Genomic DNA, 26,244 nt, shown 5'->3' on the forward strand with positions numbered 1-26,244 from the left:
TGTCACAAAATTCTTACTCCTGGGCACCTGTGGTGATTGAGATGTTTAGTCATCCCTCCTTGGATTGTCCATGTTCCTGCTCCTTATCCTGCCAACACCTCTGCAACCTGTCCTGGGTCTGCCAAGGTCTTAAAGATGACAGTGAATATCCAAATCCACATTGAATTGTTAGAGTCTGTAAACAAGTCAAAATAACACCTGGCATTTTGCCAGGGGAATGTTAGAGTCTGTAAACAAGTCTGGATGGTGCCTGGCAAAATGCCAGAGGGAGTGGTTTGAGAAGTAACAAAAGCGAGCCATTAAGTGTGGAGATTCCTTATTGGTTGACTGATGTATCTAGTTTATGCTAATTAGATAAGCTCTGTGGAATGTATAAATACTGCTCCTGTCCTGCAATAAACGGCTTCCACTCCTGCTGTATCAACGTACACAAGTTATTCATCACCCCCCAGTTATTTTGCCCAGCCAGCCGGGCTGCGGCATTGAATAATCTCTTTTGTGGGTTGCATTATACAGATGGCTTTTTTTTCTTGTTTTTGAAAGCATATGCGATATGCTTCTGAGTAACATGGCCTATGAACTGTAGCCACCTGTCTCCCCTGCATTTCCCAGTCATCATGAACCCTCACTTCTGTGATTTCTTAGTTTGGTGTCTTACATGGTTAACCTTTTGGTTTCCCAGATGCACAGTTTGATCAGTTTGATTATAATTTCCCTAGTTTATGGATGTGGAAATTTACATGTTTTTCAATGATCCTTCTGAACTCCTTAATCACACCTGAACTGATACTTTCTCTAATAACATTGTCAGGTATTCTTTTTTGTACATGTTTTTTTTTTCATCTTAGGAAGTCTTTTATCTTTCTAAAAAAATTGTTTCCTTGATTCTGAGACTCTCATATCAGCTGATAAACATAAATGCTTCTGTCCTGTAAGACTCTTTCATCAGTTGTTGGCTTATAATGTGGAACCATCATTGGAGTGTTCCTTGGTTCAGTTTTGTCAAAATATCTGAGATATTGCCTTAGTCATTTATATTTGCTCATCCATATCCTGAATCCCTTCATCTTCAGACTGAGTAGCAAGTACATAAAAAGTATCTCAAGGAGGCTTCACAGCAGAACTGTCTAGAGCTAAGCAATCAGTTTAAATGTAGGGTGGAATAGGCAACAAAACTACAAAAATAAACCTGGAAATCTAGCCTGCCTTTCAGTCACATTATTGCATAATGACTTCAATTTGTCATCCTTTTTGATGGGAGAATGTTGGGAGCCAATTTTGTGGCTGGGAGGAATGGCAAGATTTTTATGTTGTGTAGAAATTTTCAGTTTGGCTACAGATGCTGGTGATGGATGCACCACAGTGTGAGTGTGATTAATGCTGCTGATCTGTGTATTTGGCAATGGGGAAAATTGCCATTTTTAGAGGGAATGAAATTTCACCATCATAAAAATGGAACAAGGAAAAGGAAAAAAATAATGAAAGAAATGACAATACCCAGGAGCTTCCTCTGGTGTGGGGGAAGAGCGCAAGAGCTTTTGTGGATACTGATTTTTCTCTTCCTCAGCTGGCATTGATATGAGGAGACATTTAGAGTTTGTGGTAACCTGGACCAATTTGGCTAATGAGGAGCTCTGTGCATTGGGCTTCCAAGGCCATATAACAGTCAACAATCAGTCTGTGCCTGCAGCCCTTCAGTTTGATGGCTCCAAGTCCAGTGGGCTCCATCCCTGTGCCTCTTCCTTCCATAGTTGGTCTGATTCAGGAAGCTCCTATCTGAGACTGCATGGATAGAAATCCTGGGGCAGAGCCTGAGGCTTCAATGAGTACCAGGCATCAGATGGGCTCTGGATCTTCACTCCTTGGCCATGACCGACCAGAGTCCCAGTGCAAATCAGTAAGTGCTGAGGGAGGTGAATGACGGGGTATGAACTGTATGAAGCATTGTTTCCTCATCACCAAGACAGACATGCATTTTGGGAAATCAGATGAGAGAAAAAGAATGGGTCAAATTTCAGTTACCAGGATTGTGAAGTTTATGATCTTGGTGGTTGTTGCCCCTAGAAATCTCATTTAGAGTTTTGCTTTCCTCCCACCCTGGTTCTACTTCCCATGGACAGCTCTCAGACCATAACCGAAAGTAGGTCCCACTGAACTCTTTCCTAAGCTCTCCAAGACATTTATGAAGGTGATGATGAGGATGAGGATAGTGTCCATCACATCATGAGCCAATATTAATTGACTTTTACAAATTTTTATCTTTATTAAATTTACTACTGAAATTCACCTTTTTGTTTAATAATAATTAAGCACTGTTGTGTGCCAGTCATTGGTGTGGGCATTTTATACATGCTGAGTGTTTTTAAATGATAACATCTTCTTAACTAATTAACCCCTCTGGCAGAATTGGAAAAAAAATAATATCCAGGATTCAAATACATGTCTATCTGATCAAAATTTATTTTTTTAAATATTTTTATTGGCATATATTAATGACACAGAGTAGTGGGTTTCATTGTGGCATATTCATACATGTATATTGCATAATTTGATCAATGTCAATCCTCCCTTCCTCCATTAATTCCTCCCTCCCCCCGTCTCCTGACTTCTGCCTGTACTCTGTCTGTCTTATTATTGGTATATTTCTGAGCTCCAGACTCTGTCTTTGCATTCTATATAGATTGTATCAATTTATGATGGAGTATGAACTGTATGAAACATTGTTTCCCATAGTTTTCCCAATGTCAAAAGTGCCACATTACTTTTATTTTTCAGGAAAGAAAGAAGCACAATATTTTTATGTAATTTGTGATAGGATTTTAGGTTGAAAATCTGAAGTCCTGTTTGAATTGAGGTTTGATTAGAGACAGAGCATTTGAGCAGGTTAGGCAGGATGGCCTTGTCAGGCCTTGTCCCGCCAGGTGGCCTTGTCCCCTGTGAACATTCCCCTTCCCTGTCACTCCAGGATGAGACCCTCCTTCACTGTGCAGTTCAGTTTGGAGGTTTTTGGTGGAGCACAGGACAGATCAGTGGTTGGCATCTGGTGCTACAATTATAGGAAGAATGTCTGAAATCACAGGGTGAATTCAGAGAAAGAGAAGACAGACACTCATTCAGTATAGATCCTCTCTCACCACCCCAGGATATCCATGCAGCTGTACACATGTTCCTCATTCTTGACATCAACCTGATCTCAAAAGCATTCTGAAGTTCAGGTCTTGATTTCATTACTACTCAGTAGTCTAGAAAGAATTTTAAAGTGCACCTGGGGTGGACCTGTAGCTAAGACCTCTGTACCTCTGCTCTCTTTTGGATTGTTGGGAACAATGAGCAGAAGGGGTGCATGTCACCCAGAGGTGGAGAATTCAGTTTTGAGCCCTGGGGGCTAAATTTCCATTGCTGTGATAAAGAACAGGGTACGGACTCTCTTAGCCTAGGCCTTGTCTTCTGAGTTGAGTTGTAATTGAGGCAACTGCATCAAGAAAGGATTAAACAGATAAAGGATGCCCTGTATGTTGTTAATATTTGGTAAATATAAGAAAAAAATCAGAGATTAAAAGCCATGGCTTACATGGCATACAAGTTATCTACAATTGAGTGACACTCCTAGACCCAGGAATTTAAACAGGCTTGTTAAAAAGATTATAAAGTATATGAAGTGGGAAAATATTGTCACCGTGTTATAAATGAGAAAATTGCCAGAAGTGCTTACATTATTTTGGGCATTTTTCTCCTTTGCTTTGTTTCCAAACTATATCATAGTGAAAGGTGATGAAATAATGAATGTGAGTTTCCTTCAGGTTGTTGAAGTAAACGAACTGCAATCCATGTTTCAGGAAGAATTGTCATGAATATGTCTATCTGATCAAAACCCAGGAAATTAAGTTTGATAATGAAATCTAGAGTTTGGAGCTTTGCCTGGGGTCAAAGTCCTCCCTGAAAAGGATTCACTTTGTGATCAGAGAAACAGTGAAAGAGCGTTGCCAGCTCACTAAAGAATAGAGAATCTAGAAAGAAAAGTCCCACATATCTGTTCTTACCACAGATGTGGTGCTGCATTGATAGAGGGTGCAGGTGAATCGGTGTTGAGGAAAATGGTTCAAAAAGATTCTCAACATTTCATTATGCTTTGACCAGTGACCAGTGCAGTGTGCACTAATTCTGTATTTGCTGTCAGGGATGTTATACATTTGTGTATTTTCTAAAAATGTTTATAAAAATTTGAAGTTCTTCAAATCCAAGAATAGGAATTACAAATAAGTATTCATAAAATGCAAACTACATTTGAGTGGATATTTACTTGCAAAAAGGAGGGAAATCAGAAATCCAAGATTAATGAGAAGTCTCTGGGAGGAAATTGGCCCATAACACAGTTTTGATTATGAGCTATCAAGTTTAATTTCATATCAGTATCTACAGTCTTACGTCTTGTAAATGTGTTCTAAATATTCTATGTATAGGAGTATCATGCCATGGTTTTAGATAAAAATAGATACATTTGAGTGCTTCTTAAATTATTTTTTATTGATTATTTCTTCTGAAAGTGAAAAGGCTATTGCTTATTGTTTATTTCTTTCTTAAAAGAAACAGAGAATAAATGACATTTTTATTTATCCAGGCTGTCTTTTACTGTGATTGGGAGCTTGTGTGTAAAGTTATGGGTCTTTTTTTTTGTTGTTGTGTGTGTGTGTGTGGTACTGGAGATTGAAACCAGGGTGCTTGTCCACTATATCACATCAATAGTCATTTTTATTTTTATTTTTTAATTTTAAGACAAGGTCTCACAAAGTTGCTTAAAGCCTTGCCAAATTGCTGAGGCTGCCCTTGAATTTATCTCGGCCTCCTGAGTCACTGGAATTACAGGTCTGCACCACAACATCTGGCTTATATTATTGGTCTTATAACATTGTTGAGTGTCTGTAAAGCAGATGTATGTAAAAGGAGCAGGAAAACAGAGAAACCAATAGTACGAGAGTTCCGATATGGTTGGGTTTATCACAATGAGAAATACTGCTGAAGGGTATAATCCAGAAGTGTGAATACTTAATATGTGAATATATGAGTTCAAAATACATACAGAACTTTGGGTGCCTGTTTATATGTTTCTTTTTTCCCATTTATTTCAAAAGGTGTACAAATAATATAGAAGAAAAAAAATCTAACAATCATATCAGAATTTCATCTTTGTGGTTTCTCAGATGATCCAGACCTGCAGCCCATCCTCTTTGGACTGTTCCTGTCCATGTACCTGGTCACAGTGCTTGGGAACCTGCTTGTCATCCTGGCTGTCATCTCTGACTCCCACCTCCACACCCCCATGTACTTCTTCCTCTCCAACCTGTCCTTGGCTGATATCTGCTTCATCTCCACCACAGTCCCAAAGATGCTCACGAACATTCAGACTCACAGCAGAGTCATCTCCTATGTGGGCCGCCTGACACAGATGTCTCTTTTTGTCATATTTGCGTGCATGGATGATCTGCTTCTGACTGTAATGGCCTATGACCGCTTCATGGCAATCTCTCACCCCCTGCATTATCCAGTCATTATGAACTTTCATCTGTGTGGATTCTTAGTTTTGGTGTCTTTGTTGTTTGCTCTTTTTGAACCCCAGCTTCATATTCTGATTGCATTAGAGTTTACCAACTTCACAGAGGTGGACATTTCTAATTTCTTCTGTGACCCTACTCAAGTCCTTAGCCTTTCCTGTTACAACAACTTCTCTGGTAACATGATCAAGTATTTTATTTGTGCCATCTATGGTTTTCTCCCAGTCTTAGGGATCCTTTTATCTTACTATGAAATTGTTTCCTCCATTTTGAAGATCCCATCCTTGAGTGAGAAGTACAAAGCCTTCTCTGCCTGTGGGTCTCACCTGTCAGTTGTTTGCTTATTTTATGGAACAGCCATTGGAGCATACCTTGGTTCAGCTGTGTCAAGAAAGATGTGGTGTCTTCAGTGATATACATTGTGGTCACCCTCATGCTAAATCCCTTTATCTACAGCCTGAGGAACAAGGACATTAAAAATGCCCTGAGGAGGCTCCTCAGTAAAATAGTCTAATCTCAGGAATTTTGACCTCCATTAGATAAGTAGTTAGGAAAATGCAATAAAATGAAGCAAATAAATCTGTAAATACTGCATTATTAATAATATTTTTGTAATTTATTGAATTTTATATATCAAGATATTTAATAGCAAATTGATGGCTGTCATTCTTTGGGAGAGGTAAATGGGGACTTTTAATTGGAATTTTCAACATTGTACTTGTGTGAACATTGAATGTGAATATCTGTTTGGAAACGGGTACAGTTTGAATCTGTTCTGTCTCCNGTGAGGTGAGCAGCTTTCCCCTGCCATTCCCTTCCTCTATGATGCTCTGCCTCACCTCCAGCTCCAAGCAATGGAGCCAGCTGACAATGGACTGAAATCTCTGAAGGTATGAGACAAAATAAGCCTTTCCTCCTTTATGTGATTTTTTTCCTTTGGCATTTTGTCACAGTAACAGAAAGGTGATTAACACAGAGGTCATACAATTCTTGTGTATCCACATATTATAAGAAATCTCACTTATATGCTATGAATCAGTGCACAAGGATTTTGCAATGTTTATTGTAATAATGAACTAAAAAAAAAACTAGTAATGTTTGTCTCTCAGGTAATGTTGCATAGCAGTTTAAAGCCTTCAAAGTAGATGTATGTACTCTTTTAGGGAAACTTTAAACTACATGTTGAAACAAATCAGCACATTGCAGGGCAATATGTATTTTGTTGTATATTCCCTAGGTGAGATTTAGGTACTCTTTAGGCATGTGCTTAAGAAAACTATTTATGTATACATAAATAAATGCAGACATGGAGACAACGACAGGAAAATCCACCCTTAAAATTTCTGAGAGTAGTTGTTTTTAGGGCAGAGATGTGCAGGAGAATAGAATCAGGCAGAGATGCCAAGAACTGAAATTTTATATGAAGTCATTAAAACTCCTACAAGATTTATTATCAAGAACAGTGATCATAATTTTTTGATGATGAAGTGGATTTCTGTAGTTTTTTCTTCTACATTTTTATTGGTGCATTTTAATTGTATGCAGTGTTGGCATCTATTGTGACATTTTTGTACATGCACACAATATAACAACAGAATTTGGTGATGTCACTCCCCAGCACTCCCCCAATCTTCTCCCCTCTTCCACTCCTTGGTTCATTTTCTCTGCTCTACTGATCTCCCTTTGCTTTTCATGCAATAATGCCCCACTTTTCTTTTCTTTTTCCTCTCTATCTTCCACAAATGAAAGAAAGTATGTGACCCTTGACCTTTTGAATTTGACTTACTTTGCTTAACATAATATTCTCACATTCCATCTATTTTCTGTAAATGATTATTTGCATCAAGAACCTGCTACCCAAAACTGCATCGACGTTCATCCTGAATGGGGCCATGGTACTCCTGCTAGGGAGGTGTGTTGGGGCTGCTCTCCTGGGAAATGACCTACCAGATACACAGGGCAAACCAGTAAGTTCTGTGGGAGATGATGATTGGAAGAGGGAATGTCCTAAGCATTACCTCCTCCTCATGGTGATGAACATGATGTTTGAGTAGCCACATGGGAGACTGGTTGTGGTGATGGTAACCAAAATCTCATGCAAAAGTGTTTCTTTTCCTGCCTTGGTGATTCTATTTCCCATAAAGTTTCCTCCACAAAGGGAGTAAATACACTCCATTTATACTTCTCCTAAGCATTATACAGGTGTATGAAGGTGATGAGGATGAGGAGATCAACCATAAAAAACATCATGAATTCCTAATAAGAGATTCCTGAGTGCAAGGTGTTGAACAGTGTTCCATGCAGATTATCTGAATTCATCTGCAAGGTTTTCCGGCACTTTATTTTATTTTACAAAAATGGGACATAGTTTTTTTTTGTGTGTAACTCATGCTAGGTTTTTAGGTTGAATTACTGCAGCCACATTTGAATTGCACTGTGGAGTTGAGACACAGGGCACATGGGCAAATGGCTCAAAGAGGAAAAAAATCAGTGAAAAAGTAGGTAAGAATAGCTGGACACAGACCTCTCCCACAGGGTGTCCCTGGAGCTGTCCACATCGTCTGCATTCTTACAATGAGCCCACTCAACGTGAAAAGAAGACCCAGAGTCACACTTGTATTTTATTATGATTCAAGAAACTGACGAGTGGTCAGAGTGTACCTGAGATGTGTCTGCAGTTGAGGCCTCTGGAGCTCTGCTTAGAATGTTCCTAATATTAGGAAACCATTAAAAAATTCATGCATCAGACCCAGAGATTCACAATTTAGCATCAATGCTGCTAGACCTTCCTATCATTTCTTGAACACAGAGCAGGTTGTTAGTGTCACTGAGAACCAGCAACTGAGATGGATTGTACTCATACAGTTGAATTGAATACAAATTAAACAGAAAATGTTTGTTCCCCATTACCATAACTTGGAAGTATAAAATAGGGGCAAATTCAAGCACCTTTGGAGTGTAGAAAAGATGTGCTGATCTCCATGGTTGTGCAGTAGGCACCTGTATGCAGAATACTTCAGTTAAGCCAGAGGAACACAGTCATTACTCCACCATTGAGGAGGCTGCTAGCATTCTCAGGATCTGAGGCACCCGATGGTAACACAGGCTGGAAAATACAACATAATTAAATCCAGTAATGGAAATGCCCCTTCTCTGAGCATTTGCTTTTTGTTTGAATGACTCTCTTCTCACCATGCTTCACAGAAGAGTGATGATCACTGGGTGGGGGAGGAATGGTGAGTTTTTTCACCTGGGTACACAGCTAAATTCTAGAAGATGGAAAATTTCTGGATTTGAATGATAGTGATCATGGTACAGCAATGCGAATGCAATTAATGTCACCAAAAAATGTACTTAATGTGGTTCAAATGGTCACTTTTGTATTTATATTGTACCCCAATAAAATGGAAATTAATGACAGATGTATCTTAAAAAGCAAAGAAATAAAAAATAGAATATACAAACTTATCCTAATTAGAGTTAGGGCCAGAAACTTATATGAGCATTCATTTTCCTTTGCTTCCCCATTAATGATTGGAAATCCCTGGAGATGGGGATTTCATAGACTAATTAATCTAATTATAATTTCTGTGTATTGATCTTCCAAGGTCATATAATAGTCATCACAGGCATTATGCTTCCTAATTTCATTAAGTAGTACATGCTTTTGGGAGGTGGAAAGTTTACACATGTTCTGCACGTGAGGCAGGTCAATATATAGCATGAAAACCTGGATTTGCTAACTTCCATTGCAGGGCAATGTTTCTCTTTTTTGAGTTGCATGGAAATAGTATTTCCAATACAATATAAATTGCCTTGATTATTTATCTTGGAAAGATTATTACTAGAAGGACCTCAGTGATATTTTTGTTGGTAAATCTTAAGAAAAAGTGAATTTCACATATGACAATGACTGTTTTTTTTTTAATTGGGATAATGTATGCAGGTGATCAGTTATTACACTGAATATGCATCGATTGTGGAAAATTCAAAATATAACCTCTCTCCACTATTATATAATAATATTCACTTTTGTGAAATTGTGAAAGGCAGAAAATTTTGAGAGGATTTGCATAATAATAAACTTATAAGGTAACTGATGTTCCTCCTTTGGGTAATAGTGCACATCACATAAAGCCTTTGCATAGATGTGTGTATTTCATGAGTGACTTTAATCCACATGTGGATGCAAACTAGCACATTTCAAGGATTATAGGTGTTCTTGTAAGCCACTTAGATGAGTATTAGGTACTTTTCAGGTAAGTTTTAAGGAAAACTGTTTATGGACACATACATCGATACTGATGTGGAAACATCAACAGCGAACTTCACCCACCGGATTCATGACTGTAGCTGTGTTTGGGGACAGGTGTGCAGGAGAATGGTCTCTTACAGAGATACAAAGAACTCAGTTTTCATAGGTAATTATTCAGACCTCTATCAAATGTGGGTTTTGATGCAAATATTATCAGATGTTTTTATTTTAATATGGATAGTGTGTATTAATGGAGAGTAGCAAAGTTAATATCCATGCAGAATTTTATAAATGCCAGAAAATATTCTAAAGTTGTAGTTCTTAACCCTGTTACTCACTCAAGAACTTCAAATGCACATTCTGATTAAAGTGATTTTTGTTAGAGACCAAGGTATCTGGATATATTAAAATCTCCACAGGAGAGGTAGGAGAGAGTGGAAAGAGGAAGTATTGGGGACTGATGTGGAGGTGAGTATATCCATTGGCTGTGTCAAAATGATCCCAATTGTATGTATAACTATGGTGCACTAATAGTAAAAATCTCCACAGGTGAACATATTAACTAATGAGCCCCCAAACCATTAACATTTAAAAGATTTTAAAAATACTCTCTTATAACAGAAACAGGAGATAATTATCACTGCCATTTTATAGATGATGCAAATATCCTGGCTGCTTACATTATTTCTTTTATTTTTCTCTTTGGCATATTTTCTTAATTAAATAAAAAAAAACCCTAGTTTCCTTCAAGTAGGTGAAGTAAGTAATTGCAATCCATGTAACAGGGAATATTTATGTGAAAATCTATTAAGTAGAAATAATGTTGGGACATAAACCTATGCTTGGGCCTTTCTTTGGTACTAAGGTCTTAATCTGTAAATTTGATAGGTTATGTTCTGAAATTCCATGAATAAGTATTCAAGGCCCCAATCAAGTCCAGTGTAGAAATATCACAAAAGAATAAAAAAGAACATTTTTATATATCATATATTTCATGAATTATCCCGAATAAGTCTGTATAAAAATAAAATATTCAAAGAAGGTTATTATCTTTTATTATCTATAAATTATTGACAGTTTCAGTGTACAATAATGTCACATTTTATATCAATAAAAGAAATAATGTAAGTAGCCAGGATATTTGCATCATCAGTGGTACCATTGATTATGTGAACTTAACCATGTTTATCAAAATGGGGTGCAGGAGGAGAGAATAAGGAAGTAATTGGAAATTAAACTGTCCAAATTTTATTATTCACAAATATGTCACAGTGAATCACACTATTAGTTTCAATTATTACAAAATCATAAAAAATTTGAAGTCCACAAAAGCTAAGAATACTTGTTTATTACTGCATAATTTTTAAAGTACACATTTAAAGAGGAGGGGAATCAGAAAAATAAAAACTCTAGAAGAAAAACTGCACATAAAATGTTTTCTGACTAAAAACAATCAACGTTGATTCAATTGTAAGAGAACGCAGAACTTAATGTTTTTAATATTGTAACTCAAAGAATTTGTCCCCAAGGACTTAGAATGAAGCAAGATATATTGGGCAACTTCTTAATTTCCTTTCATTAGAATTATTTTTTAGAATTATTTTTTTTCTAAATATGAGGAGGCCTATTACCCTTTATACATTTTATTTTCTGAAAGAGTAGGCTGCATTTACTTGTGATTATGGACTTATTTTCTCTAATACTCCTGGTGTTCTAATATGGTTCATTTGAGTGTTCATATATAGGTACAAATGGAAGGACAGGTCTAACACAGAAATCAATAATGAAAGTGTCTAAAAAAATTGGATTTTCCATAAATGTTTTGTTCAAAGAGTATTGACTTCAAGTTTGAATACTTGTGAATACATGAATTCAAATGAATTCAAATTAATATAGAGTGCTGGGTTACTGTTTATGTACTTCCTTTCCCCAACATCTCTCCCCACCCTTCCCAAGGTTTCCAACAAATACAGAACTACAAAATCTGATGGGTGTCTCAGAATTCCATCTCCTGGGACTCTCAGAGGATCCAGACCTGTGGCCCATCCTCTTTGGACTGTTCCTGTCCATGTACCTGGTCACAGTGCTTGGGAACCTGCTCATCATCCTGGCTGTCACCTTAGACTCCCACCTCCACACCCCCTGTACTTCTTCCTCTCCAACCTGTCCTTGGTTGACATTTGTTTCTCCTCCACCATAGTTCCAAAGATGACTGTGGACATCCTAACTCAGAGCAGAGTCATCTCCTATGTGAGCTGCCTGACACAGATGTCTCTTTTTGTCATTTTTGCATGTATGGATGATTTTCTATTGACTGTGATGGCCTATGACTGCTTTTTGGCCATCTGTCACCCCCTGCGTTACTCAGTCATGATAAGCCCTCACCTCTGTGGCTTCTTAGTTTTGGTGTCATTTTTGGTTAGCCTTTTTGACTCCCAGCTACATAATTTGATTGTCTTACAATTCACATATTTCAAGGATTTGAAAATTTCTAATTTCTTCTGTGACCCTTCCCAACTCCTTAATCTTAGCTGTTCTGGTACTTTTTCTAATAACATTGTCAAGTATGTTATTGGTGCCTTTTATGGTTTACTCCCCATCTCAGGAATTCTTTTTTCTTATTATAAAATTGTTTCCTCCATTCTGAGAATCCAGTCATCAGGGGGGAAGTACAAAGCCTTCTCTACCAGTGGGTCTCACCTGGCAGTTGTTTGTCTATTTTATGGAACAGGCTTTGGAGTGTACCTTGGATCAGCTGTGTCACATTCTCCCAGAAATGGTGTGGTGGCCTCTGTGATGTACACTGTGGTCACTCCCATGCTGAACCCCTTCATCTACAGGCTGAGGAACAGGGACATTAAGAGTGCCCTGAAGAGATTGCACAGGAGAACAGTCTGATCTCAGCACCTGTTGTGTCCAGTTGCAATATTTGTTGGAAAATATAGCAAAACTACCAATTTTTCCTTCGTAGTAATACTGTTTTTTGCAGCTTCATGGTTTTGCTATTTCATAGTGAATGATGGTGGCCAGTGTTAGGGAAAATAGGTTCATGTTGAATAAATAAAAAAATTCTATAGGTGGATGATGATGATATTTTCGCAATAACATCAATGTAATGAATACCTCTGAACTGTGCCCTTGACACTGGTGAAAGTTATTCATTTTAGTGAAATTTTGAATTTGCCATAATAGAAATGGAAATAAAAAGCAAATAAAACATAAAAAATAAATTAAAGAAATGAATAGGACACATGTACTTCGTGTCAGCAGTGGAAGAGCCAAATAACATTTTTGACATTTATTTTCTCCCCTTCTTCCATCATTAATATGAAGTTCTTAGGTTTTGTTTTTACCTGGACAAATATGACTAAATATGAGCTCTGAGACATGAGCCTCCAGGGTCACATTCAGCCTCTGCTTCTACCCTTCCACTTGATGGTTCCTAGTTTAGTGGGCTCCATACCTGTGTCTCTTTCTTCCTTGATTATTTGCACCAAGAACCTGCTATCCAAAACTGCATGGGCATTCATCTTGAATGGGGCCATGGTACTCCCACGAGGGAGGTGTGTTGGGGCTGCTCTCCTGGGTAAGGACCTACCAGATACACAGTGCAAGCAGTAACTTCTGTGGGAGGTAAAGATTGGAAGAGGGAATGTCCTATGCATTGCCTCCTTTTTTTCCTCAGGACCAACATGATGTTTGGGTAGCCACAGGGGGACTGTTAGTGGTGATGGTAACCAAAATCTTATGTAAAGATTTTCTTTTTCTGCCACAATGACTCTATTTCTCATAGAGTTTTCTCCACAAAGGAGTAAATACACCTAGTTACCCTTGTCCTAAGCATTACAAAGGTGTATGAAGGTGATGAGGATAAGGATAGCAACCATAAATAACATCATGAATTGCTAATGGGAGATTCCTGAGTGCCAGGTGCTGACCAGGGTTCCACATGGATTATTTGACTTCATCTGCAAAATTTTCCAGGCACTTTATTTTATTTTACAAAAATGGGGCTCAGGTTTTTGGGTAACTCAACCTAGGTTTTTAGGTTGAATAATTATAGCCATGTTAGAATTGCACTGTGGATTTGAGACGCAGGGCACATGGGCAGGTTGTCCCCTTCACAACCAACCTGCGCTTTCACTTTCCTCTCACTCCAGAATGGGGCCCCTTCTTCCCTGTGAACTTTAGTCCTGGAATATCCGGTAGATCACAGGACACCACAATGCCTGGCATCTGCTGCACCAATTAAGGAAGAATGGCTCAGAGAAGAGGAAAAAATCAAAGAAAAAGTAGGCAACAATAGCTGGACACACTGGGCATGCCCACAGGGTATCCTTGGAGCTGCCCACATCCTCTGCATTCTTACAATGAGCCCACTCAACATGAAAAGGAGACCCAGAGTCACGCCTTGATTTTATTATGATTCAGGAAACTGGAGAGTGGTCGGAGTGTACCTGAGATGTGCCTGCAGTTGAGGCCTCTGGAGCTCTGCTTAGAATGTTGCTAATATTAGGAAACACCAGTCCTAGAGACTCACAATTTAATTTCACTGCTGTTTGCTCCACTTATTATTTCCTGAACATAGAAATGGTTGTTAGTGTCACTGAGAACCAGGATTTTCATCTGAGGTGAATTCTATTTTATGCAGTTGCATTGAATACAAATTAAACAGAAAAGGTCTTGTTCCCTATTTCCATGCATTGAATGTGTAAAATAGGGGCAAATACACGTTGGATAGTCATTATTCATATGGCAAGATCATTCTCAATTAAAACACCCTTCAATTAAAACATGTCCTGATCTTACATTACTCTTTTCCTATTTCTTTATTGTTGCATTTTAATGTCACCCTTCTGTAGGTATGTGCTGTGTATTCAGATAGGAATGAGAAATCTTTTAATCTTTTAATCTCTGGTTTCCCAAAGCCTATACCATCTTTGGCAGAGAGGAGATTAAAAAAAAAGTTTGTTTACCCTTGACTAGACCTTTTCTCTGCTCACAGATCCTCGGCATAATCTGTATGGCTTCAGGGCACTGGATTCTTTCCTTTCTGTACTTACATCATTCTTAGGAACGTGTCACAGATGAGATGGAATAGCTGTCATTTGTGTCTGTGTCATGGACACAAGAGCCCTATTCTTCCACTTAACAGCATTTTTTTTTTTTTTTTTTGGTGCTGGGGATTGAACCCAGGGCCTTGTGCATGTGAGGCAAGCATTCTACTAGCTGAGCTGTATCCCCAGCCCTTAACACTATATTCAACATTCAAAAACAGTGGTAGAGACTTTCATGAGCCTAGGAAAAGTAAAGTGGTAGGAAGTGACAGAAAACCCTTAGAGACACGCTTTAGAGTCTCCCATCATTCCCACGCTGCAGTGTGCTTTGACAATTGCATTTCACAGTAGATTGTTATGATTTGGGTATGAGGCAACACAAGGAGGTTCACAGTGAATGATTATATCACAGGAGCTGTAACCTAGTCAGCATATTAGTCCACTGACCAGGATTAACTGGGTGGTAACAGAAGGCGGGTAAAGGGTGGCTGGAGGAGACAGGTCACTAGGGGCATGTCTTTGGGTTTCTATTTGGCTCCTGGTGAGTGGAGCGCTCTATTTCTCTCTGCTTCCCATTTGCCACATTTTGAGCTGTGTCCCTCCTCCATGCCCTCCTGCCATGGTGTTCTGCCTCACCTCGGGCCCAGAGTTATGGATTGCACTAAACCTGGCCTGAACCTCTAAAACCATGGGCCAAATGAACTTTTCCTCATTTAAGTTGTTCTCATCAGATCTTTTGATCACAGCAACAAAAAAGCTGACTGCAATAGTAGACTCACTCCTTAATGATTGAGTTCTTACTATTTTGAAAAAGCATAATGACCAAATATTTATTAGGTTTCATGCTTAACTTATCTGTCATATTTCATGTGGTGATGGATAATATTATTATTCCATTAAGATGTATGAGCACAGAGAGATGGACAGACTGACATTACTCTGCCTCTGGAGCCAGTCAATATACATGCCAAAGAATGTTCAAAAGATTGTTGCAATAATAAAGTGACAAATTGAATGATGTTCATTCCTGGAATTAAGTGCCATGTTATGGTTAAAGCATTTATTATAGAAGTGTGTCCTTCACAGACTAGATCCATCCACGTGCCAGTATTACTGCTGCAGATGACATAGTTGACACCTGCTGTTTGCTTTAATGCCAGATCTAGTTCATGGCTACTCATTGATTTTGATTAGCAATTGCTGACCCCACCATTCCTGCTGTTTTTGGTAATTAACATTGTAGATATCATAGTATATTATGAAAAATTGGGTTCCAGGGCATCCTTGGTGCTATAAATGAGATGATTTATGATCAGACAAACAGTGAAGCACTGACTGTAACAGGTCAGTATAAATGATCAAAAACAAAACAAAACAAAAAAAAAAAACAATTCTTTCTTCCTTATTAGATATTTAAGGGGTGGATGACTGTTTCCTCTTTATGTTTCACAGAGGAATTGTAGTTGTCTGGACTGTATTGTGGGACTAATGGAGAGTTTTAGACAAGGGTAAAAGTTTCAGTTTTGGAAAATCAAAAATTTCTGGACACGGTTGATGGTGATTTCTGCAGAACAAGTGAATGTCATTAATGTGAGTGAAGTTTGCATTTGGTATGGTCACAATATTATAGTTTTTATTTACATCTTCCCCCAATGAAAATGAACATTTGAAGAAGATATGTCTTTTTTAAAAAAGTGAAAGAAACAAGTAGCACACACAAGCTTCCCCCTAATTAGAGTCAGGATCCAAGAAGTTTGTAGACATTATTTTGCTTTGCTTCCTCCATGAATGTTCAGAGGTCCTTAGAGATGGGGTAACATGGACCTATTTGACTAATTAGGAGCTGTGTGCATTGCACTTCCATGGTCCTTTAACAGCAAGTCATCAGCCTGTGCCTCCAGCCTTTTCACTGATGCTTCCTGTCCAGTGGAATGCATAGGTCTGTTTCCGCCTGTGGTTGTCCCTATCAGAAGCTGCTGACACTGTATTCATATGAATGCTGTGGATATAGTTGGAGCCTTTACTGGGCACCCATTATGGGTGGGTCTTGGGATGTGCATTTCTTGGTCATGACCCAGCAGAGAAGCAGTGTGACCCAGTAAGTGCAGAGGGAGCCAGTGGATGTGCGAAGTGCTGTTGGAGGTAGTGTTCCTCATCATGAGGACAAACATCACTGTTTGGGGATCCAGATGAGAGGATACCAATATGCAAAGTTTCAGCTATGGGGACTGTGAAGTTTACATTTCTGTTTAAGGTGATTAAAAATTTGCTGTCCCTCCACTAGTTCTATTTCCTATAAAAATCTCACTCAAAACAGCACAAATGGGTCTTTCTGAAGTGTTTCCTAAGCTCTATGAAGGACCATGATGGTATGAACAGGATAAGGGAAATGAGAGTAGCCTTAGCCTCATGAACTGGTATAGGGGGCTTCCTAGATGCAGGTGCTGAGCAATGTGTTCTACATTATTTGTTTCATTTCTTAAGCACTATTGGATTTGAGTTATGCATGTCCACTTTATTATTATTTCATAAAAATTGAAAAAGTGACTTTAAAATGTAACTTGTACTCCTTTGTTAGGTGGGAAAGAATGCAGTCTTGTTTGTACTGGGCTGTCTGACCATGGACACAGGGCATCACAGGAGAATCCTAGCAGACCGTCCCATCAGCAAGCCCAACAGCCATTTCTCTTCCCTGTCACTGCAGAAAGATAGCCTTGCCCATGATGCTCTTCCTCCTTGTGGGACTCCTGGGGATCACAGGGCAGAGGAGTGGGAGTGCCTGCTGCATGCACAATGGAAGAACAGTCACAGGTCATAGGAGAAGTCACAGTAGGGGAGACCGATGATCATTCAGCACAGATCATGCTCTTGGGCCCCCTCCAGAACCTCCTTGAGCTCACCACATGGTCCCTTATGGTTGAAAATAGCCCTCTCAGTCTCAAAGCAAACATAAGATCAGGTTTGATTTCTTGTCTACTCATGATGCTGGAATGCTTTAAAAATGTGGCTGAGCCTTATTGAGATATCTGCTGGAAACATTCTGTTTTCCGGTAAATGATAAAAATATTTACTGGATCAGATTCAGAGTTTCACATTTCAAATTTGAATCTTGCAGCCAGACTCATTATCTCTGAGAGGTAGGGAGGGTTGTTTGTGTCTCTGAGACTCAGCATTTTCATCTGAGTTTATTTCTATTTGATAAAACTGTAGTGAGTCAGGATTAAATGGATAATAGTTTCTCTGTATGTGATTAATATGTGACATCTACGAGGTTAAGGCAAAATAAAACTTAGATATTATCATTATTGTTATTACCAATGACAAACTTAATCCTCATGCCACTCAGCTAATGCATGAAGTGATCTGAAGTTACCATTTTCCTACTTCTGTAGGGGATGTTTTATGTATGACCCTATAGATGCATATGCTGTGTATTTGGGAAGGCTACACCCCTCTTTCATTTTGGATTTCACATAGACTTGTTTTCTTGGCACAGGAGAGGAATCAAAAACATGTCTCTTGAATATAGAAGTGACCCACCATTCTTTCCTAAAACTGGCCCAAATCAGTTTGATTCAACACACTTGGAGTTTCTGTCTGCAGTTTCATCCCTTTTAGGAATGTCCCATAGAAATAAAGGCAAGTTGACATAGTGTCATGGTGATAGAGTCCTTTATTATATTTATGAATATCACCTGAAATAGTCAATTTTTAAAAGATCGTGGCAGAGACTTTCATGGGCTTGAGAAAAGGAATGGAGGCAGGAACTTGAAGGGGTTACTTCAGGCTTCTGCCTTCAACTGGGACACACTTCTGAATTTCACATCATTCCAGGGCTCTGGGCCCTTGACAATTGCTTTCCTCCAGCATTTGTATTTCCCTGATCATGGAATATTTTACTAAAACCACAAGGATCAAAGTTTATTAAGGTCCATACTTCCCGTAGGTGCCCTACAAGTTGTAGACATGCGCCTATTGCTCCACAAAGCAATGTGAGTAGGGATAAGTAGAGAGATTCCCACAATCCTGCACACACTGTCAGGTTAGTAATGCAGGATCAAAACACTGCTTTCTGGCTCGAACCCAGGCTACTGTCTTTTTTTGTTTGTTTGTTTGTTTTTCATTTTTTTTTAAATTTTTTTTATTGGTTGTTCAAAACATTATAAAGCTCTTGACATATCATATTTCATACATTAGATTCAAGTTGGTTATGAACTCCCAATTTTACCCCAAATACAGATTGCAGAATCACATCGGTTACACATCCACATTTTTACATAATGCCCTATTAGTAACTGTTGTATTCTGCTACCTTTCCTATCCTCTACCATCCCCCCTCCCTCCCCTCCCATCTTCTCTCTCTACCCCATCCACTGTAATTCATATCTCTCCTTGTTTATTTTCCCATTCCCCTCACAACCTCTTATATGTAATTTTGTATAACAATGNGCAATAGAGGAAAGCTGCTTACCTCATATCAGATAGGAAGCAGAGAGAGCGGGGAGGAACCACAGGAAAGATGTACCCTTCCAGGGCACACCCCCACTAACCTACTTCCTCTAGCTATGCCCCATCTGCCTACAGTTACCACCTAGTCAGTCCATTTTAAACTAGGATGGCCTGATTAGTTTGCAGCTCTAATAATCCAATCATTTCACCTCCAAATATTCCTACATTAACACAGGAATTTTGGGGGAACATCTTACACACAAGCCACAACACATACAATAACATTTAAAACATTAGTGTTTGGTAAAAACACTTGAAACATGAAGACTATGAAGAACATCTGTTACTTGATTAGAGAAAGGAGAAATGTATACAAGGTGAAGAAGAGAAATCTTTATATCAGAAGCCTAGAATATATGATTACAGAGTACACCAGGGCCTTGAGAAAATGACTGATGAAAGGAGGCAATAACGAGGACAGGAAGTCAAACATTTGGCTTGTATTAGAGCATCATGCAAGAGCCTGCACTATGTTGAAAAGAACTTCCTAAAAGAACAAGAAAATTGTTATTCCCGACCTGTTACCATTTAAAATACTGTAGACATCTTAGAAAGAAAGTTTGATCACCGAATTATTGTTTGACCTTAACAGTTTAAGTTTTTTTTTTTGGGGGGGGGGGGGACAAGTGTTCATGGATAGATTAATAAAAACTAATGAAGAAACTCCAACAGAAAATTGCACCTCTCCTGGGAAACAGGTTTGCAGGAGAATGGAATTATGCAGAGATACTAAGAACTCAAATTTCTTAGGTAATTGTTCAGATCTCTATCTAATGTTATTCCTGAGGCAAGTATTATCCAATTCCTATTATTGACTATATTAATAGCTAGTATTCATGGAGCCTGGATATTGTTAGACAGTGGGTTTCAATTCTGGTGTAGGAAAGAACCACCCCACACTTCACATGTACACATGCTGACTACTTTGGTGTTGGTCTGACAACAGGTGGATGTAATAATGAAACAAAACTACTAGATATGCAATTTGAACACTTTCTTTTATATAAGCATTTTATTACATAACTTTTTAAGTATATGTAAAATGAACTGAATAGTAACTCATTACTCAGAGGGAACATTTGCTAATTATATTTAATTTCTTTTGTGCTTCTCACCTGTCCCAACTCAATCCCACTTATTCCATTTTTGGTGAGTTCAGATGTACATATATTGAATGTCATAAATCTTAACTAGAGTTTTCACACACCCACACACCCATAAAACCTTACTGCTTTTAAGCATAGAACATTGGCAATATCACAAGAAAATTATCTGTGTCCTTTCCCAGGCAACTTTTTCCTCCCCCAGATGAAGTTACTTTTGAGAATTTTTAACCCTAGGTTAATTTTGCCTGAAATCATACAATATACATGGTATTAGATCAGCTGTCTCCACACACAAAATTTTTGAGATTCAAGCAGGGTGTGTATTTTCCTTTGTTTTGCTGAGAAATATTGCATTATATGGATTCAGGACAATGTGTTTTAAAAAACATTTTGGTTATTTCTTATTTTGGACCAATAGGACTACAGGGCCTGTGGACATATGTAAATACCTATTCTACTTATTTAAATTTCTTACTAGTATTTACATACTAATGACAAAGGTTTTCATGTTTGCTAGTTTCTCTGAAAATGTCAATATCCATCTTAGCATGCAGAGTTAATATTGTATGACTTTAATGACTACAAAATAGAAACCATTATAAGACTTTATTTTCTTCTATCTTTGTACAGCTGTTGTACATTTTGTATCCACAGATTATAAACCTTACAATATATTGTTGTAAATTTCTTACTGAATAATCACAGGTTTTGAAAAAAATGCATTACAGTATATTCAAAAGGATTTACATTAAGCCAGGCAATCTAATATTCTCTTATGTTTCACCCACGGGTTTGCATTCATTGGTGACCACTATCTGCACTAGTAACCACTATGGTATCCTACAGGTGATTTTCTGTTTTGTACAATCCCCTATATTTAGTTTTTATTAGTGAATTGTATTTATACACTGTACTGGGTTCATTTTGACATAATTACACAAGCATGGAATATAATCTGCTCTGATTCAGTCCCTAGCACTTCACTTTCCCCCTTTCTTTCTCCCTCTTCCTGTTTCATTTCCTCTATTGGTCTTTCTTCTACTAACTTACACTATTTAATATTAGTATTTTATAGATATACACAAAGGGGAAATTCACTGTGGAATATTCACATATGTTCATATGCTAATTTGGTCAATATCATTCCACCTTTCCTCCCATTTCCCATCCCTCCTCCCTTCCCTGACCCTCAATTCCCTTCTATACTGTATTGATCTCTGTTTTCATGAGATTCCAACCCTTTCCCTCCTTATTTTGATCTAACTTCCACGTATGAGAGTTTCTCCAGTGTTTTTCACATAAAAAGTACTGGACTTTGTCAAATGCTTTTCTTCACCATATTGAGATAATGACATATTCTTGTCCTTAACTCCATGTATGTGGTGTTTTACATTTATTGATTTGCATTTGTTGAAGAAACATTGGATCCCTGGAATGAAAACCACTTAATCATGCTATACTAACTTCTTAACGTTTTTTTGAATCAAGATTTTGTTAAGAATTTTTGCATCTATGTTCCTCAGGTTTATTGATCTTAGGTTTTCTTTCCGTGATATGTCTGTCTGGTTTTGGTATAAGGGTGATACTGGCTTTATAGAATAATTTAAAAGTGTTCCTTCTTTTTCTATATCATGAATAATTTGAGGACGACTGGCATTATTTCTTCTTTAAAGGTCTGGTAGAACTTGGATTAATACACCTCTGTTCTTGGTCTTTTCTTTGTTGGAAGTCTTTTAATTGTTGGTTAAAATTATCAGCTTGATATTGGTTTATTTAAGTTTCATATATCCTCCTATTTTTGTTTTGGTCATATGTGTCTAGAAATTTTGTCAATGTCTCATGATTTTCCATGGTACTGGAGTATAAATTTCCAAATTGTTTCTAATGGTCCTCTAGATTTCAAAAGTGTCTTTGATGATATTTTCTTTTTTTCACTCTAATTTTGTTGATTTGAGCCTTCTCTCTCTTTATTTCAGTTAGTTGGTTAAAAGTTTATTAATTTTCTTTATCTTTTCAAAGAAACAACTCAGTTGCACTCATCCTTTATATTTTTTAATTCTCATTTTTATTAATTTCAATTCTGATTTTATTTATTTCCTATCTTTTACTGATTTTGGAATTAGTTTGTTCTTTTTCTAGGGTCTTGGAGTCATAATGTTAGATTATTTGTTTGATACTTTTCTATTTTTTTAATGAAGGAACTCAATGTTATCAACTTTCCTTTTAGAATTATCTTCATCCTGTCCCAGAGATTTTCATATATTGTATCTCTATTCTCATTTTGTTGCAGTAATTCACTTGCAGGTCAGCATGGGAAAAGAAAGAAGAAGCAGAGCAAGCAAAGCAGCAGCAGAAAAAAAGTCCTTTATTGTGTACCAGCAATCTTTTTATAGTATTGTGAACAAAGAAGGCAGCCTTCCAACATCAATAAATCAGGTCTTTCAGCTAATTAAACATAGCATACAGAAGTTTTACTTTCTAATCAGAAGTGACCCGCTTCTCATGGCTAATCTATTCTCGGCCCGGAGTATGTTGAGCTCTGCTCTTTGTTAAGAACAGATAATAAAATTTTTCTCAGCGCCCTCCTAGCCCACTTGGCAGAACATCCCGTTTGCAGGCAAGTCCTCCCAAGGACAGCAGACACCTTGTTTTCAAGCATGTCCGCAGTTACCTTATCTAAACCTTGAAGGAGCCTCTCGTTTGCAAGTAGGCCCTCCCAAGGACAGCAGACACCTCGTTTTCAAGCATGTCCGCTGTTACCTATCTATACCTTGACAGAATATCCNAGGATCATATGCTGTTTTAAATCAGAAAAATATTTACTATTGAATTCACAAAGTTCACATTTATAGAGGCCACTGCTATTAGCTCTCAGTAAAGGCCATTTCTGCTGAGCAGTCACATTCAAAGCTTGGCTCTTGTCAAGAATTTTACAAAGCTTAGCTGGTGGTTCTTCATCAGTTTGGTCTTGGAGGCTCTCAGAGGAATTGTTTTCTGTCTCTATGTCATAATCCTCAGAAATGGCATGCACTTCTACAGCAATGGGGACATCTTCAGCGGTGTGAACTTCTATAGGACTCTCCTCTTGAGTTTGCTGGTTGATTGATTCGGGTGAATCACACTCTTCATCACAAATTTCTACATCAGCAGATTTTTCTGCAGAAAAGGCAGTGTGGTCTATAATTCTAAGCACAGGACTGGGAACCAGATAGTTCTGATTTCTGTTTCTGGCCTTGATTCCATCTGCAAATTTTGGCAAGTCATTTGATGTCTCGGTATCAGAATCATCATCTTTGTTGTCAAAATATTTTAAGTCTGGCTGTCTCATAGAGCAGACACTGTAACAATGATCAGAAAAAATCCCATTGAATCCATCTGCAATTCTGCTTATTCCAGAGGAATCTGAATAACGAGAAGGGTGTAAAGTCTTCCTTTTTCTTTTTTTAGGATACTCATTCATATCTTTTCAATTTGGTATAATTCTTAATATTTCAGTGAGGAAAAATGAATTACAAAGTTTCCACAGGTGGTAAAAAAAATACCTCAATTTTACTGATGAAGAAACATACTCAGTGAAAGTCAAGTCAACTAAGAAATGGCAAAACCAGAGATGCAAATACATGTCTTCTGATTCCTGGACATTGAATAACTCTAACTGTATGTGGGTACATCTTCATGGCTAAGCACTGCCACCACCAAGTTACATCTTGTTTCCAGTTCTTTCTCGGCCAACAATTGTAAGGAGAGGAAGACCGTCACCTAAAAAAAACGTTTCCCCGGGCCCCAGCCGGCCCAGGCACAGATGAGGTGGCTGCGGCCGAGCGCGGGCAGAGAGGGCCGCAGGCGGCGGGCGACGCCGCTCAGGCCCTCGCGCTCCAGGGCGCTCTGTCAGGACCGGCCCTCTCCCTCCCGCGCGCCTCAAGCCCAGCCGGCTAGGCCCCAGGCCCAGGCTGCGCGGCCGCACTCACCGCCTCGCTCCGCGCCTGCTATTATCATTGATTTCTAACTCAATTCCATTATGATATGATAAAATTCAAGAAAGTGTATCCTCTTTTTATAATTACTAAGATTTGCTTTGTTCCCTAAAATCCAATGTTTTAGAAATGTTTCATGTGCCACTGAGAAGAATATGAATTCAGGTTTTGATGGATGAAGTATTCTGTAGCTGTCTCTGAAGTCCATTTGATTAATAATAATATTCAGCTCTGATCAGTCTTTACTTATGCCTGGATGACCTATCGGACAGTGAGAGAGGGGTGTTGAAATCACCCATTATAGCACTGGGACCTGTTTAATTCTTCATTTTGAGAAGGTTTGTTTTATGCATGTGTGTACCCAGCATGAGGATTTATGTTCATTATGTGTTGTTGTTGGATGAGTCCCTTTGTCACTGTGAAGAGACATTTTTCTTCTCTTCCAGTTAATTTGTTTGAAGTCTACTTTGGTAGGAGAGTGACTCCTGCTTGCCCTCTGTTTCCATTTACATGATAGATCTGTTTTCATCCTTGCACCTTGGTTCTTTGGATCTCTTTTCCTGTAAAGCAAGTTTATAAGTCAAGTTTCTTATGGTCTTATATTTAATACAATCTACCAATCTCTGTCTTTTGATTGGACAGTTTAGAGCATTTATATCAACATTATATGAGAGATGATTTTTATTTCTTGCCATTTTGGCTTATATCTAATTCTTAACTCAGACTTGATTCTCCTTAAGTTGACTATTTTTTAGTGTGATTCATCCATATACTTGTCTTCATTTTATTTTTCTTTTATTTGGCATGAAATATATTTTAGTGAGTATGCTTTATAGTGCTGGCTTAGTGGCTATAAATTCTTTTAGCTTCTCCTTATCATGGAAGTTTTACCCTTCAGCTTCAATTCCAGATTTTTATCCAGTTTTGCTGGATATAGTAATCTTGGTTGGTGCCCATTTTCTTTCAGATGTTATAAATACTTTTTCAAGGCCTCTTGGCTTTTAGGGTCTTGGCTGAGAAATCATTTGATTTCTGAATTGGCTTATCTCTAAAGGTGATGGGCCATTTTTTTCTTGAGGCCTTTAAAATTCTATCCTTCTTGTATATATATTAGGCATTTTCATCATAATGTGTTTTTTTATGATCTTCTTTGGTCTTTACTGTGTGGGGTTCCATTTGCATCTTGTATTTGGATTTGTGTCTCATTCCTAAGGCTGGAAAAGTTTCTAATATTATTTCATTGATAAGACAGTATATTTCTTTATTTTGTATTTTGGAGCCTTCATCCACACCCGTAATTCTTAGATATTTTTGTCATAATGTCATCCCAGATTTCTTGAATATTATGGTCATAATATCTTAACACATTTTCTTTATCATTGAGTTTATTTTCAAGATGTTATAATGTATTCAAAGCCCAAGGATGTCTTTAAAGTGGTCTACTCTATTGGTGATGCTTTCTATTGAACTCTTTGTTTGATTTATTGAGTCATTTCCACAATTTCTATTTCATTCTGTTTCAGAATCTCTATTTCTTTATTGGAATGATCATTCAGTTTTTGTATTGTCTACATGAATTCCTACATCTTCCTTTATCTTATTGAACATTTTAAAAGTGAACTTTCTAAATTTTTATTCTCTAACATTTCCTCTATTGTGTTGTCAGTGGGAACAGGTCTTGACATGTTTTGGGTTGTTTGGGGTGTTTTCTTTGGTGGCTTTTTCATACTGCTTGTATGTCTACCCATCTGCTGGGCTGATTATTGCTTCTACTTTTATGGAAGGTATTATTTA

General features: G+C 37.9%; 2 protein-coding genes and 1 pseudogene across 2 annotated transcripts; 2 read left to right on the forward strand and 1 right to left on the reverse strand.

Annotated features, from left to right (window-relative positions):
• Positions 1–1,348: 1,348 nt before the first annotated feature.
• LOC107133618 (putative gustatory receptor clone PTE01) lies at positions 1,349–6,063 on the forward strand. The gene is given in 4 exon segments (XM_048797660.1): positions 1,349–1,364; positions 1,568–1,717; positions 5,199–5,936; positions 5,939–6,063. Coding segments are annotated over 4 exon segments (1,029 nt in total).
• A 5,728-nt stretch (positions 6,064–11,791) lies between these two features.
• LOC107133619 lies at positions 11,792–12,702 on the forward strand (annotated as a pseudogene).
• A 10,538-nt stretch (positions 12,703–23,240) lies between these two features.
• LOC107133620 (zinc finger protein 639-like) lies at positions 23,241–24,463 on the reverse strand. The gene is made up of 2 exons (XM_048797662.1): positions 24,445–24,463; positions 23,241–24,235 (listed from the first exon to the last, which is right to left on the reverse strand). The coding sequence occupies exon 2, from the start codon at positions 23,934–23,936 to the stop codon at positions 23,241–23,243; it is 696 nt and encodes a 231-aa protein (XP_048653619.1). The 5' UTR covers positions 23,937–24,235; positions 24,445–24,463.
• Positions 24,464–26,244: the final 1,781 nt, after the last annotated feature.

Source organism: Marmota marmota, unplaced genomic scaffold, assembly GCF_001458135.2.
Source record: "Marmota marmota marmota unplaced genomic scaffold, marMar, whole genome shotgun sequence".
Lineage (NCBI taxonomy): Eukaryota > Metazoa > Chordata > Mammalia > Rodentia > Sciuridae > Marmota > Marmota marmota.